The 15,997-nt window shown below is 39.4% G+C and overlaps 1 protein-coding gene across 1 annotated transcript; it reads left to right on the plus strand.

The window, feature by feature from the left end:
- Positions 1-477: 477 nt before the first annotated feature.
- Positions 478-1,404, plus strand: LOC148475073 (olfactory receptor 8K1-like). The gene has a single exon (XM_088457775.1). It carries the CDS (start codon positions 484-486, stop codon positions 1,402-1,404), a length of 921 nt encoding a protein of 306 aa, XP_088313901.1. The 5' UTR covers positions 478-483.
- The last annotated feature ends 14,593 nt before the right edge of the window (positions 1,405-15,997 follow it).

The raw sequence follows: 15,997 nt of genomic DNA on the forward strand, positions 1-15,997 counted from the left end.
AAGTACAAGAAAAAGTGGGATCAAGGAATTCTATATTTTTTCTTTGAATTACTGAAATGAATATAGGACACCACCGGGATCAAAAACATCTAACCCATCATCTCTCCATCTCAGAAAGGTGGCATTATGGAGGCCTGATGCAAAGTGTAAATTTCCCCTAATCCTGACATATTTTGTGGTAAGACATGGGCCACCAAGTTTCTTATACTGTAAATAGTAATCCATGATTGTTAAGAGTCGTTTGAAATGACATTATGGAGGATATTTGGGGGTAGTTTAGACATGGGTGTTTGTAACACTGTTCCTGAGGAATAAGGGGTGAAAAGTACTCTCTCAAGTGCTAAATTGTTAGAATTTTTTAAGATATTCTCTCTATAGTGTATGTATTGTATTATGTGTTCAAACTAAAATACATTTCCAATACGAAATTTCTATTACAGATATAAGTGGGGCATCATGTTTTCAATTCCTGTAAATCAGTCCATGGTGACATATTTCATTATTCAAGGGATCACTGACAACCCGGAGCTGCAGGTTCCTGTCTTTCTTCTGGTTCTACTCATTTATCTCATCACTGTTGGTGGAAACTTGACAATTCTCCTACTTATCTGCTTGGATCATCATCTCCATACTCCCATGTATTTCTTCCTGGGCAACCTGTCAATGGTGGACCTGTCTTCTACCACCATCACATTGCATAAGGTCCTTCTCATCTTCATAGCTGGAAATAACACTGTTTCCTACTGGGCATGCATAATTCAAATGTATATGTTTGCATCTTTAACAGGCCATGAACTTTTAATTTTGACTGTAATGAGCTATGATAGATACGTTGCAATCTGTAAACCTTTACGTTACCATATGATAATGAACCATAGAGTTTGTACATTACTCGTTATGACCTGTTATTTGATGGGGTTTGTACAAGTTATTTCCCCTGTTGTAATCTTCTCTGGTTTCTCATGTTTCACATCTAACGAGGTCAACCACTTCTTCTGTGACATGATACCCCTGATGAAAATTACCTGCAGTGACACCTCCGTTTTGGAGGTAGTATTCCTTATTCAGGGACTTTTCATTATAACTCTAATCCCATTCTTTCTGACCTTCATCTCTTACATTTTCATTGTTTTTGCCATAATGAGGATCCATTCTGACACCGGGAAACGAAAAGCCTTCTACACATGTTCATCTCACCTGACGGTAGTCATCCTGCTCTATGTGACACTTGTTTGTCAGTACTTAACACCAACATCATATGACGCATTGAACTTAAAGAAACTGTTCTCTCTTTTTAACACAGCTGCAGTTCCTTTGTTAAACCCACTGATCTATAGCTTGAAAAATAAAGATGTTAAGTCAGCTGTGAAGCAGAGACTGACATTTTGTAGAACCGTGAAATAAAGAATGATTTAATGCAATGTAATGTGCCAAAGATTTATTGTTTATATTTACTGTATGAAAAAACTGCTTTCTCTAACTCTTTTTGCTCAGTAAAACAAGAGTACTCTCATGGCTAATGTACATATTTATTTAAAGTTTATTAATTCAAGTAATTGTCATTTGTCATTTGTCCTGGTTCTTTAAAATCTTTATGGACATACATATTGCAGCTGATTCTGAATTTGGTGCAAAGCAAAAAAAAAACAAGTGACTTATCTGGAACATACCATGTTGCGATACAAGGGGTGCAAATACATTTATTTATTTTTGTATGCAGAATAAATACTGTCTGCTTTTGCATGTAGTCCACAGATGCTGGCAGCTTTATTTTTACACTGCAATTTAGATAAGAGTTTGGAAACATATACCAATTCTAAATCACTGTACATTTTACATGTGCACCACCGGCAGTGCAACATGGTTTTGCCTAGTTGCAAATGCACTGTACTTGTTTTTTTTTTTCTTTGCTCCCAACTCAGAATCAACTCCATAAAGTGTATAATTAGCACTTGTTATGTTGCATGTTGTGGCAATGTATGCAAATTGTAACTAGAGATGAGCGGGTTCGGATTCCAGAGATCCGAACCCACCGGAATTTAGCAGAACCGAGCCAGATCCAAGCAGGCTCGGAGTTTCCCGCCTGACTCAGATCTCGAAACCGAGGCAAAATTATAGAGTATGAGATCTCGCAGTTTGCAAGCTTTTGTCTCTATGATCAATGTAGTATATACGGGACCACGCGACAGATACCATTTCACTCTGGCTGTGGAGACTGAACAGGGAGTGTGGGTAGTGTAGGGCTGGGAGAGGTGCTGGTGCTGTCTGCTGTGTCCTGGGCTAGTGACTGCTGATCCATTCTGGGCTGGTGCTGTCACTGTGCTGTCTGCTGTGTCCATCTGGGCTGTTGCTGATCCATCTGGGCTGTCTGTGCTCTGCTGTGTCCTGGGCTGGTGCTGCTGATCCATTCTGGGCTGGTATTTTTCATGTCTGCTGTATCCTTCTGGGCTGGTGCAGAACTGCAGATACATCTGGGCTGGTGCTGTGTCCATCTGGGCCCAATTTCTGGACTCAAAAAAAAAGAAATATATATATAGTTAAAAAAAAATCAATCAAAGTGTCTTTTATATTTTTCTGTGTGTGTGTGTGTGTGTGTGTGTGTGCGTGTTAGGCTTAACCGCAGTACCGCACAAGATCCAGCCAGCAACGCAAGTTGCAACCTAGTGCTGCCCGACTCCAGTCGTGCTAAAAAACAAAAAAATCAATAAAAGTGTCTATTATATTTTTCTGTATGTGTGTGCGTATTAGGCTTAACTGCAGTACCGCACAAGATCCAGCCAGCAAGTTGCATCCTAGTGCTGCCCGACTCCAGTCGTGATTAATCTGTGCTCTGGGCCCAAGTTCTGGAGCATAAAAAAAATGTAAATCAATTGTTTCATTTTCTAATAATTGTCTGTGTGTCTGTGCTTGTTATCCTTAGCCGCACAAGATCTAGCAAGTCGGCAACGCAAGTAAGTGCTGCCAGACTCCAGTCGTGATCAATCTGTGCTCTGGGCCCAAGTTCTGGAGCATAAAAAAAATGTAAATTAATTGTCTTTTTTTTATCTTTAACTGTCTGTGTGTGTGCGTGTATCCAGCCAGCAACGCAACCTGCAACCTAGTGCTGCCCGACTCCAGTTGTGATTAATCTGTGCTCTGGGCCCAAGTTCTGGAGCTGAAGAAAAATGCATGAATATTGCAATGAAAACTTTTTTTTAAGTTATTGGGTTACAAAAAGTATTTTTTTTTATCTTAAACATAGCAGAAATGTTATCCTAACAGCTTATAAAGTTATATGCTCTAAAAACTAAAGCATTTATTTATTTACAAACCTATATAGAGTAGACATCCTAAATTCTAAAACTGTTCTATTCAAACGTAAACAAAAGTCAGTAGAGGCCTCAGAGGACATGAAAAAAGATGCTCTAGCAGCTGAACTTCAAGGGATATCTCCATCATGTTCTGCAGTGTGGAAAGGTTTCATTCACATGTTTTCTATAAAGCAGTTCAAAGTTACAGCCTTCAAAGTGTCTGGCTATAATACCCACCTTTGCCAGGAATTACCAAAGATTATTACAAGCAAAGGATTCATCTGTCCGAAATCTGTCTGGGAATTCATAGATCGTATTTGGCCTGAATGCACTAAGACATCCAGTGATTCTGTCACTGTGTTCTGTAGCTGACTTTTTTCCTACCTGAATTGCAAACTGAAATACGGAAGAGTAAGCACAGACAACATGGAGGCCTTTGTTATTCCGCTGCCTACATGCCAACCATTACCTCCCAGACTACACCCACTGGGGGGGACCAGGTCTTGATAATGACCATCCCCCATCTGTTGCTAGGCCTTCTTCTTCCAAACCATCCATCCTGTCCAAAAAGGGTGAGCAGGGTACAGAACGAGGAGCTAGATGTCTCAATTACATTTTTTTTTCATCTATAATAGATGATGTGGAGAGATAAGAGCTTCAGATATTGGAACGGGGGCTCCCACCTATTTGGCTTCCCTCCAGAGAACAGAGCTCTGTTCCTCAGGAAGTGTCTATGCCTGAGCTGATAGGTAGGTAGTCTCTTTCTGTTGGTAAACACCCTTCAGGAGATGGCAACCCAAAATAACAACAACTATAATTAATAATGTGTCCACTGATGATAACCAGCCTGATCCCTTAACAGCAACATACCCCATATGGCCAACTCATAACATGACACCCAGTTTGCAGCCTCCTCTTCCTTATTACACTAATCCAGTTGCCATGGTTGATCAATCAGCCATGTGTGGTCCATCCAATTTTTGGCCTTCTAGATTCTAACATTCACATATCTAAGAAGTGGACAGTGGGAACAATGGCAATTTGAAGGCCACTAGCTTACTCTGTTTTTTTTTTAATGTCCATGTACAGGTTGGGAAATTCTGTTATAGAGCATAAAGTTTGCAAAGGATTATTTAAGTCAATTGTTTATTTATTTTTGGAAAGCACACTTCCTGGTCCCCTTCTGGGATGAAAAAAATCAACTCCCAGCAGCAGCCATGCTCAAGGATTCCTCTGTGGCAAGGACTGATGTAAATGTACTGTATCACATTTTTTTGTAAATGCCTCCTCCCCTCCCCTTCTCCCTCATAAATTTTCTTTGGAATCAAAACACAAAATTAAATTTACTACCAATCAACCCTTCCTGTCCCTGCCCTACCTTCAACTACATACATACTCCGACTCCCTCAGGCCTCTCTTGAATAATAAAAGTGTTTCCTGATGTGCCATGTTTGAAGTTGAACTGCCATGTGTTTGTGCCGCCCACTGCTGCAGCTTAGCTTAGTCAGCCAGCTATCTTGGTGCAAATTTTGGGCCTAAACTAGATGAATAAATCAATATTGTGAGCTGTGAGGTGGTCAAAATTGACTGGAAATGAGTGGAAATAAATGTTACTGTAGGAACAAAAAAAGGCCCATTTTATGTGATTTTAGCTGTTTTTTTTTTTTTAAGAAAAAAACCCAAATCCAAAACCAAAACCAAAACACGAAAACAAAACACGGAGGTGAGGTTTTGGCAAAACCAATCCAGATCCCAAACCAGGGAGATCCAAATCCCAAACCAAAACCAAAACACGGGGGTCGACACACATCTTTAATTGTAACGTATTATAAATGTTGAATATTATTGATGTACTTGACAATATGTATTGCTGTTGCTAAAGTATATAAAACATAATAAAAGTAACAACAGTAACAAAAGTTGTTTCTTATGGTTCTTAAAAGACTGGTTATATAGAATAGCTATAACTTAGTGCTTTCATTGACAGTATAATTATTATGATATATTACATACTAGCTGGGATACCCGGCGTTGCCTGTGTTGAAGACTTAACCCTGAAGTACACCTGCAGCATTGTCCTCTCCTGTAACCACATTCCATTGATCCTGAAACAGACCCCACTGTTTGCTAACATTGATGCAAACAGTGGTGTAACTACCGTGAGTACAAAGGGTGTGGCTGCTATGGTGCCCGAGCTGCCTTTGTGGCCCGCTGCTCCCCCTGAACCTAGTCACAAAAACAAGGTAGGCGAGTCCAGTCAGGGCTCGGGTGTTAGCGATGTTGATTTGGTGCCAGCCCACCAGATGATTACAGCTGGTGCACTGGCATGCAGTCATGTAGAGACAACGCCGCCAGTCACAAGGCAATCAGAGCTCACAGACTGGCAGCCAATCAGCAGTGGTGGCTCCTGATTGACTGCTGGTCCATGAGCTCAGATTGGCTCATGACCGGTGCCAACTTCAAATTGTGCTGTCTGTCCATGTCTGCCACTGCCTGCCAGCTGTAATTAGCTGCCGGCCCCAAATCCACACCTGCTGGCTGCTGATTGCACACAGGGGGAGGCAAGAGGCTGTTGGAGGGACACAAGGAGGTGAGTTGCTGGATGGAGAATAATGTGTAAGGGGCACTACTATTGTATTAAATAATGTGTTATATGGGGCACTACTACTATGTGGAATAATCTGTAAAGAGTATAATGTGGTATAATGTATAAGGGGCATTACTGTGTACTGTATTCTAGTTACGGTTGTCCTTTGGGGGCTGTCCCAAGGGTTCTGAGTGGTTTCCCCACCTTTGCACCCCAAAATAAAAAAGTTGCACTCTTTTTCTCCTGCTATTTAGAGGCAAATATTTTTTGCCTATGACGTTGTATTGACTTTCCGAGTACGCGAAAGCGGGTGGAATTTAGTACGGAGATAAGTTTCCGACTGGCGAAAAGTCGGAGATACTTTCTCGGCTTTTTGCCTCTAATTGACCCCAAGTGTTATGTTTGATATTTTGTATGTTAGTTTTTGGAGAAATACATTTTTTAGCTCAATTAATTATACAATGCAGCCAACTTTAAAGTTTCTCTATTAAGATCTGTCTGTAGCTCTAACTAATCAATACAATGACATCAAATTTATAACAATATTATTCAAGGCATGGGTGAAGCATTCTTTGAAAACTTTTTTAGCTCTAAAATCTGCAACAAATGAATAAGAGAAACCTATATTTTTAATATCAAATAATTTTTTTCACTTTGCAAAAACTGAAAAAGAAACTGAACGGATCTGAATTTTTTAAATAAAAAAGTATTGGATCAATACTTTCAAAAAGTCAATAATTCAATGTTCACAGTTTTACAATAAATACACAATGGAATTTTCAATTTGAAGACAAGGGAGTGTGGGGTATAGTTACTAAAGTGAGAGTTTTTAAAAATGGAGATGTTGCCCAAAGCAACCAATTAGATTCTAGCTATTATCTTCTAGAAGGTACTAAGAAAATGTTACCAGTACAATTTGGACTTTCTGTGCAAAACCTCTATGGATGGAGGGCTTGATATAAAGTAGCCACTAAGCAAACTGGGTCCTTTCCCAGTTAGCAAGATAATCATTAAAAGCAGTTAAAGAACAAACTTAAGCTATGCTTATGGTGCTAATACATTCCAAGGTTAGGCAGAGAGAAGAAGGGAGGATAGAATGGGATAAAGAATAGGAATAGAGGAGGAAAAAAAAAAGAAGAAGAAAAAAAAAGAAAGAAAACTGAAATTCTCTTATTTATTCTAAAATAAAATGTTTGTACAATTATTGCATAAATAACAATAAATACAAGGTACATGGAAGTGCATTGACAATAAATACTTGACAAAAAATAGAAACCAGTAATAAAGTAGTGTACAGTATATCATGCTCAAGGCCGGCAACAGAAATCTCAGGGCCCGGTACACTGATGTCTCTGGGGGCCCCACCTTCTCACCACCAGCCCCGACCTTGCCCCCACACATAACTCCCCTGCACGTATGATATGTGAAGTTTGAGAATGTTAACTGAAAGATATGCAAGCCTTTTAATAAAGTAAAATATACTATGGCTTACCACGCTGTCACTGATGATGCAGGCAGGTCTTCTTGATCACAGTGCTGTGATGCCTCAGGAGTGGAGGGATGGCATCTGTAGCCAGCCATCCTTAGTCCTCAGCCCCTCATCGCCTTCCTCAACTTCAGCCTCTCATCACCATTCTCAGCCCAAAAGTCCCTTATCACCTTCCTCAGCCTCAGACCCTCATCACCATCCTCAGACCACCATCACTTTCCTTAGCCCACAACCCACTACACCTTCCTCAGCCCTTAGTCCCATCACCTTCCCCAGCCTTCAGCCCCCTTCACCTTCCCCAGCCTTCAGCCCCCTTCATCTTCCCCAGCCTTCAGCCCCCTTCATCTTCCCCAGCCTTCAGCCCCCTTCACCTTCCCCAGCCTTCAGCCCCCTTCACCTTCTCCAGCCTTCAGACCCCTTCATCTTTCTCAGCCTTCAGCCCCCTTTACCTTCCATAACCCTCAGGCCCCTTCATCTTCCTCAGCCCCCACCCCCTTCATCTGCACTCAGCCCCTTCCTGCACACTCAGCCCCTTCCTCTGCACTCAGCCCCTTCCTCTGCACTCAGCCCCTTCCTCCACAATCAATCCCTTCTTCTGCCCCCAGTCCCTTCCTCCACACACAGCCACTCACCACCCCAGTGCAGTCCACTGTGTGCAGCGTGCCTGACCGATGCAGATGATGTGTGGTGGCGTGACCTATCACATCACGCTGCTGCTTTGCTTGAAGAGGTCATGTCCAGCCCGGGTCACATCTGAGGCACTGGCAAGTTGAGCCCAGCACTGCCCAGGCCAGAGTACAAAAGAACAGGGTGGCGGATATGGGTACCAGTGGTCGTGGCTGGAGCACTGTCTGCCATCCACAGCCCTGCTTTGTGACCATCTGAGCCTCGGGGCCCGGTACAGGTGTACCCTATGTATCCACAGATCAAAAAGTGCATATGCATATGTTTATATTGAAAAGAATTAAGCCTGAACAGCTGCAATATAGTCCAGGGACCTGTAATCCTATTAAAACAACGACTGGCACACAAAAAATCCTTTGTCTTTTGCTGTAGTATTACCAAGTAGCCCGATGGCTAGGATGCATTCCATGAACAGAAAAACAATTAGATCTGTCTACAAGCAATGTCACTCTGTCTCTTGCAATACGAAGTAAGGTAGTAAGACCTTAACAGTGGCTGGCGTTACCTGGTCTTTTCTTCCTCTGGCGGTAATTGAACTCACCGTTCCTTTGTCGCTGCTTGTGTTCTGGTGTGCGGCACTCTGCATCCTGCTGCTGCACTCTCTGTGCCCGGTGTCTTTGCACACTCCCTACTACTGGAACGCATCATGGAACACACAGGGGCTGCTTCTGGTCTGTCTTGCGCAGCTGTGTCCGGTGCTTGGGGTTCTCCGCTCTCTCCTCTGTGATGAAACCCGGAAGAGTGAAACTGGTTGGACACAGAGGAGAGTTTTAGGTGCTGCCAATTTGTTCTTTTTTAGTACTTTTGTCACAGTATTGGTATAAAGTAGCAGATTAAAATACATATTTAAAAAAAAAAAAGTTTGTGGCATGTCAAATGGGACTACAGTATATGGAGAGATTTGAAGATAGGTGTATGTGGACACATCTATACCTACACTATACACCATAGGTACTGATAGCCAAACTATCACTACTTACACTACTACTATGACACCCAACACAAAGATGACATAAATACCATTATACAACCTAATGTGTAGGAGCAAGCACCAAGCTGGAATTCTTGTTTACTTTAGCTGGACTGTGCACATGCTATTTTGGTGAGATTTTATGAAAAGTGGGACAATACTGTAACATATACTGTCAGTAGAACAGTGGTATGCGGTGACATTTTGGTACAAATAAAGATCGGAAGAAAAAAAAAAGAGGAAACAAAAGTTGAGGGACTATACATTAGCCAAACGCATCAAGCTACAGAGCAACCAGGATGCCATACATTTTTCAAACTACTATAATCTGGACCAGTGAAGGAATTCATTTTTACATGCCAGTTCAAGGGATTCCAACAGACATATAATTGGGAAATACATCTTGCTAATGGCACTGTTTGGTCATTCTTCTACTACAAACTGATAACATACAAATAGCTATAAAAACTGGATTATCCAGACTGATTTCATAGCAATATATTTATCCCGCCAGACCTAAGGCATTAACCAAACCAGACCCTTATACCTGCTAGACCTAAGGCATCCAACCAAACCACACCCTCATACCTGCCAGACATAACACATCCAACCAAACTAGACCCTCATACCTTCCAGACATAACACATCCAACCAAACCACACCCTCATAACTACTAGACCTAAGACATTCAATGAAACCAGATGCTCATACCTGCCAGACTTAAAACACCCTATCAAACCAGATCTTCATACCAGCCAGATATACTTTAAAACAACAAACTAAATGAGACCCTTATACCTACAAGACATCAATCAAAGAAAAGCACAGTGGGAACTTAAATTATATTACCCCATTATATTCTACAAGTTAAGTCACAAAACAATTATCCATGAAAACAGTTTTACAATGTATTTAGAAAGTCAGATGCATTGAAAATAGTCAACAAAAGCTTGAATAATGATCCTGCCAACCAAAAAGAGTATTAAATAATGTCATGTTACCTTGCCTTTGTCTAGGCTCTATTATAAAACGTTTTTGAATCTGAAAATAACTAATGAATTATTTGCCTTTGAAATTAGATATTTCATGCTTTGGTCTCTTTTTCCTCCAATAAAGTATTTATGATGGATTATTTTATACTGTATTGTTGTAGATGTGAACATATTCAATAAAAATATATAACTGAAAAGAAAAGAGCCTGTTATTTTTTTTTTTTTAGAAAATCAAATGTAAAATAAAAGCAATGCAAATAGTATTGTTTATATTTATTGGAACTATTTTTGTATGTGAAATATATACAATAATTAAATCTAGATTTTTGTTTTGCCTGACATTTAATCACTAGTAAAATGTCACATGGGACCATTGCAGTTCAAAGATTACAATACTTTGGAGACTAATTAAATATGTATATAAATCATGCAGTGCATCAATCAACCAGCACTTGGAATATGAAAACATGAATCCAGATTGATTATTCTGATGATGAATATATAGATTTACAGGCACAGCTAATTTTCATGGACAGTAAATGTGCAACTACTATTATGATTCCAATAGGTTTTTTTCTATGTATAATTAAGAGCACTATTAACAAAAGTGTAATTTTTACCACTAAGCATTAAACATAATATATAAATAAAATATTGGCATAGAGTTTGAAGCTATCGGATTATGCGAATATCTGGATTGGGTGGAATTTGAGGGGTTTCTTCAAGAGTCAAACTCAAGAGATTATTAATACAAATTTATTACTAGACTTCCCCCTACAAAGTTCACCGCCTATGGAGGTAAGTGAGATTGTCTATGTCATGTGACAACTTTCCTGTAATTACCAAAGGGTTTTTATTTGATTTACGAAATCATTTTCTTTGCCGTAAACAACAGATAATTTGTTCATTTCCCAAAGGAAGTGCCTTATATTCATATGTAGAAATTGGTCAATTGTTCTTGTATTTAATATACATAAACAGAGCAATGGAACTATGGAAATTGTCACATAAGACATATTCACCATATACATTTCAGCTACATAATAATATCCCTTTGATTTAATATGATTATTCCATGGTAAATACAATGCATTTTCCAGAGTTAGGGCCATATTCAATTGGCGGTGAAAAGCCGAGATCAGCGAAAAATTCTTGCCGGTGACGTCATTTCGCCAGGCGAGAACTTTTCCCCGTATTCAATTCATTGACTTTCATCTGGTGCAAAAAGCCTGCACCTTCTAACCAGCGGGAAAGATTCGCCTCTGAAAGGAGGCGGAAAAAAGTGCAGAATTGGAGGTTTGGGGTGCAAAGTTGAGACAACATCACTGCAGCCTTTGTGTAGTCCCCCAAAGGTAAACTGCATCAAAAAAAGTTAAAACTAACTTTAGATCACTACAAAAAAGTACTTTCGTTTTGGGGGCGAAAAAAAACAAAGTTGGGGGACAAACTTAAAAACTAACTAAATCGACTCCAAGTGTACCCAAGCTGTTTTTTGGATTGCATGCTAAAGGTGTGTTTTTTACGTTTAAAAAGAATGCACTTTAATGATTTTTAACCATGCTTGCACCCATTCTCATGTAACCCAAATTTGCTGGGACTGCTTATATTTGCCAAGAAAAACTCCTAAATACTATTCTTCACCACTTGTGCAAAGACGCTAAATAGCACCAATTGAGAGCATTTAAGCACCCCAAATACCTCCAGCAGGGCTATTCGGGGGTATCCATAGTGATCCCCCATGTCAGTGCATCTTTTGGGGGGTGTCAGGCTGATTTCCCTAAATCTGACAGGATTTTTCGCCTGTTTGAGTTTCGCCGGGACGCGTTTTCGCGTCCTTTGTAATTGAATAGGGTGAATAGCGGTGACGAGCGCGATACTTTTCCAGAGCCTAAACTCCGGCATGCGAAAAGTCTGGGACTTTTCGCCAGCAATTGAATACGGGCCTAAAGGTGGCCACACATCTAAAGATTATCTGTCCAACCAGCCAACTAGTTGATTGGTTGGAATGAAAATTTGGTAACGTATGGGAGTAAATGATGATCAGCAATTTGCTCCTATATGCCATAAAACAGATGAAAATTGTCTTTCAGACAATATTGTTAAATGTTTGATCTAAACAATTTGTTCAAACAACACTTTTTGTCCATTTTCCGGTACTTGGGAGCAAATTGCTGATTGTCATTTGCTTTCATACATTACCAGATTTTCATTCCAGCCAATCAACTAGTTGGCTGGTTGGACAGATAAACTTGTGTGGCCAGCTTTAGTGTATTACTATAAACTGCTTAAATATTTATTGTCATCAAAATGATGGATTATGAATTTTCTCAAATTATACCAACATGAGTGTAATATTAGAACACTGCATGTTACAAAATGTTACATAATGTTTTTTACTCAACAACAATATAATGAAGCAACTCCAATATAATGAAGCAGGGCTGCACATGATCAGAGTTCTGGATAGACAATAATCTAGTCCCCAGCAGAAAGGGTAAATTTGGTGCAAATGACAGAGCACTAGACAATCTGGATTAATTTGAAATTAATCATTAGAAATTTATATGTGGTACAATTTTAGCACATACACCTTTGCTTTACCTCCTGGATAGAATACTAACTTTCTATCTACCTTTATATTTACTAAGCCTTATCTATCTTTAATAAGCCCCACAAAAGTACAGTATTTCACTTACCCAATTGTAGAAGCAGAGCGAGAGAAGACATTCTAGTTACCTAGCATGCCCTTAGATACCTCTATTTCCCACTAATAAAAAGGCTCTGTGTACATCTAATGTCCCCAAATTCAGCACTGTAAAAGTGGTTAGAAAACATGGCACTCCTACTGGGCTTCTAATAAATCCAATGCTCTGACTCTCTGGGTTCTGGAAGTATCCTGGAAAGAAATAAACATTTTATGAAAACAGAAGGAAATCTATTTTTTTCTCATGATATTTTTAATATTTTGTGGCTTGTGTTAACTGTGTAAATTCCTTTATCTACCAATATAAATATTCTCTGTGCTTCTTCATCTAATGCGGCATTTGTTCATTCCATTTAAAAAAATCATAATCGCTTCTTGGGTAATACATGCATTAAATGCGTAATAGAACCTATACACATTAATCCTAATGTTTTCAGGGGACTGAATTCCATCAACATGAGCATTTCATATAAAAAATATATAATAATAACAAACTGTTCCCTTTATCTTGAATTCGGGATGGGTACAGGATGTCAGGGCTCTGGATTCCGGCAGTCAAAATTCTGATGTCGGCATCCCAACAGGGTTAGGATACTGACACATGTCGGTAGGTATCCTAACCCTCTCCCTCTCCCTACTCTAACCCTCACCCTCCCACCACAGTGTCTGAACCTAACCTCCACCCTAGTGCCTAAACCTAACCCTCCACCCCTAGTACTTAACCAAAACCCCTTACCCTAACCCTCCCCCCAACCCACTACTTACCGTCAGGATGCTGGTGGTCAGGATGCTGGTGCTAGGATTCTGGAGACAGTATTCTAAGCGCCGGCATCCTCTGCATATTGACACCGAATGTATCAATATTTTATTGAAAATTAAAAGTAATTTAAAAATACCATAATGTTATTTATCATGTTAAATTTAAATCTATCATCTGTTAAATATGTATATATTTTGTATATTGTTAAGCATCTGATCTGTTGTTTAAAAATGATATTTAACAATAATGTCTAGAAATTACAATTGCAAAATAAATATCTGTAAGTTGGTCTGGGACCTATGACATAGTCAAATTACATATAATTCTGAAGACTACTAAATTGTTTTTAATTTTTTTCTGGAAACAAGGAAAGAGGGCAATTTTCTTTCCAGAACTAATAGACTAAAAAAAATATATACATACTAGTACACAATCTATTTACTATATAATATGAACAGAAGCATGAAATAATACGAATACGAATGATATATGCAATGGAAGAATGGAATCACTTTATTTCAGGCTTATCAGCCTAATCTCTTCAAAAGCTTTAGGACTGTTTATGAATTTAAATGCAGTAACATATATGGTACAATAATTAAAATGTGTGTGAAAACCTTGCGAATAAATGCTGTATAATATTATATTTCAAATTCTGCTAATAACGAGAACACACAATAAATACTGTGTCTTCTAAAGTTATTTTTTGTTTATACTATGTCACATTAGGGATTTTTAGATGCATGTGCCTTTAGTATTTCAACTAGTGAAATCTGAAATCAGATAAAAGATTATTTATTTTTAGTGTCAGCATATTACATGTTTTGGTGTTTGTTTCCTCACCTTCTGTTTAATTATTTTACATCCAGAGATCCAAGATATACATTGGTTTATTGCTTCTAACCCTTAACGACCTTGTGTAGCTTACTTAACTTAAACTAATTAATAACGACACAGACAAGAGCTTGGCTAAAAGGTCACAGCTTTTATTTTATAATTAATTAACCTAACCAGGGTGGCAAAGAGATGCTGTAGGCTCAGTGCTAGTTTCCACATTGCTCAAATACTCTGGGAACGACTGAAACGTCCCCCCTCAAGACGCACTAATGTTGCGAGAGTCCCACATCCCTCCTGGGCCAATCCCCCACAAGGAGCAGGACAAATTTGCCAGGTTCATAGAGGGTAAGTGCCCCCACAATGTATCTTGTGCCACATAAAGCCACCGAGCTGCAGTGTACTCCCGCCATGCTGCGCCTCCCCTAAATTGGGAAAGAAAAGGTTTGTGTGACACAACAAAACCAGTAACGGGTGGGATGGTGGGTTTCAAAGTTCCAGAACAAAGAGGCTGTCTTCATGCAAACAAGCCAATATATACTGATCATCTGGACACTCCCTCAAGCAATATCATTGGCTCACCCAACCAGCTGACCAGACAGCACTAGAAACTGCCCAGCAACAAGGCTGTCATCAGCAGCCATACAGCAAAAACCTAGTATTCTTAGATATTCTCATGCTTATCCAGCCTTCGCCTACTATTTTACTTCTTCAATATCAGACTAATTACACATTCACCATGTGCCATTTACAGCACTATGTATTTTTATTATGTAGTCTTTCACTGTCTATGATTTGGTAACATAACATCTTTTTTTCATTGACTTTTTCATATGGGTTAAAAGTAGATATAAGAAGAAAATCCATATCATTATGGTCCCATCATGTGTGTTTATGTATGCATGTTACCAGTGGATGATTATTTATCCTTAGTCACTGATGAGTATTGCAGCGGATTCAATGTAATTTTGGATCCATGATTACCATCTAGAGAAGTGTAAAACATCTGACTTGCAGTCTTGTGTTTGAAGAGTCTTACTTAGGAGTAGCAGGTAGCATTCCCTGGGTGAGATGTATCAATCCTTGGAGAGAGATAAAGTAAAGTAGTAGTTGTCCAAAGCAACCAATCAACTTCTATCCGTAAGTTATCTAGCACAAACTTTGATTCATCTTCACCTATCAGTCACTTCACAACAGGTTTAAGTAAAGCATTTGAAAATGTATTTAAAGTAAACATATATGTTGCCCTCTCTTCTTACTACTCTCATATCTAAAATGTTCATACCTAAAAAAAACCATATTAATGAATTCATTAAAAACAGCCATGTGTGCCGAGTATCTCCCTACCTTGCCCTAAACAGGTTTCCCTGCAGCAGCCTCAATCATTTGTTGCCATCTGGGAAAGTTGTTCAGCCCTGAAAGCCTGTGCCCTTGCTGATACCTCTCACACAGGGTGTTATCAGGCTTGGATTTCCAGCTGAGCACTCTCAAGAAGCTACAGTTGGACAGGGTGCAGGGAGCCAGCTTTGTACTTGCAGGGGAACCGCGGGCTGATGGTTCAGTGACAAGTCAAATGATTTATGGTCAATGGGATAAGCAAAACCAGTGCTGGTAGCTGCCAATCATAAAATATGTTGACAAGCAGAATTCAACCCTGTCCAACACCACATAACTGAACCTAAGGATG

The sequence above is a fragment of the Taudactylus pleione genome, unplaced genomic scaffold, assembly GCF_031769625.1.
Source record: "Taudactylus pleione unplaced genomic scaffold, aTauple2 ptg000783l, whole genome shotgun sequence".
NCBI classification, from domain to species: domain Eukaryota; kingdom Metazoa; phylum Chordata; class Amphibia; order Anura; family Myobatrachidae; genus Taudactylus; species Taudactylus pleione.

Bases quoted from the DNA above. Each gene is read 5' to 3' on its own strand.
- LOC148475073 (XM_088457775.1), top strand. From the start codon at position 484: ATGGTGACATATTTCATTATTCAAGGGATCACTGACAACCCGGAGCTG.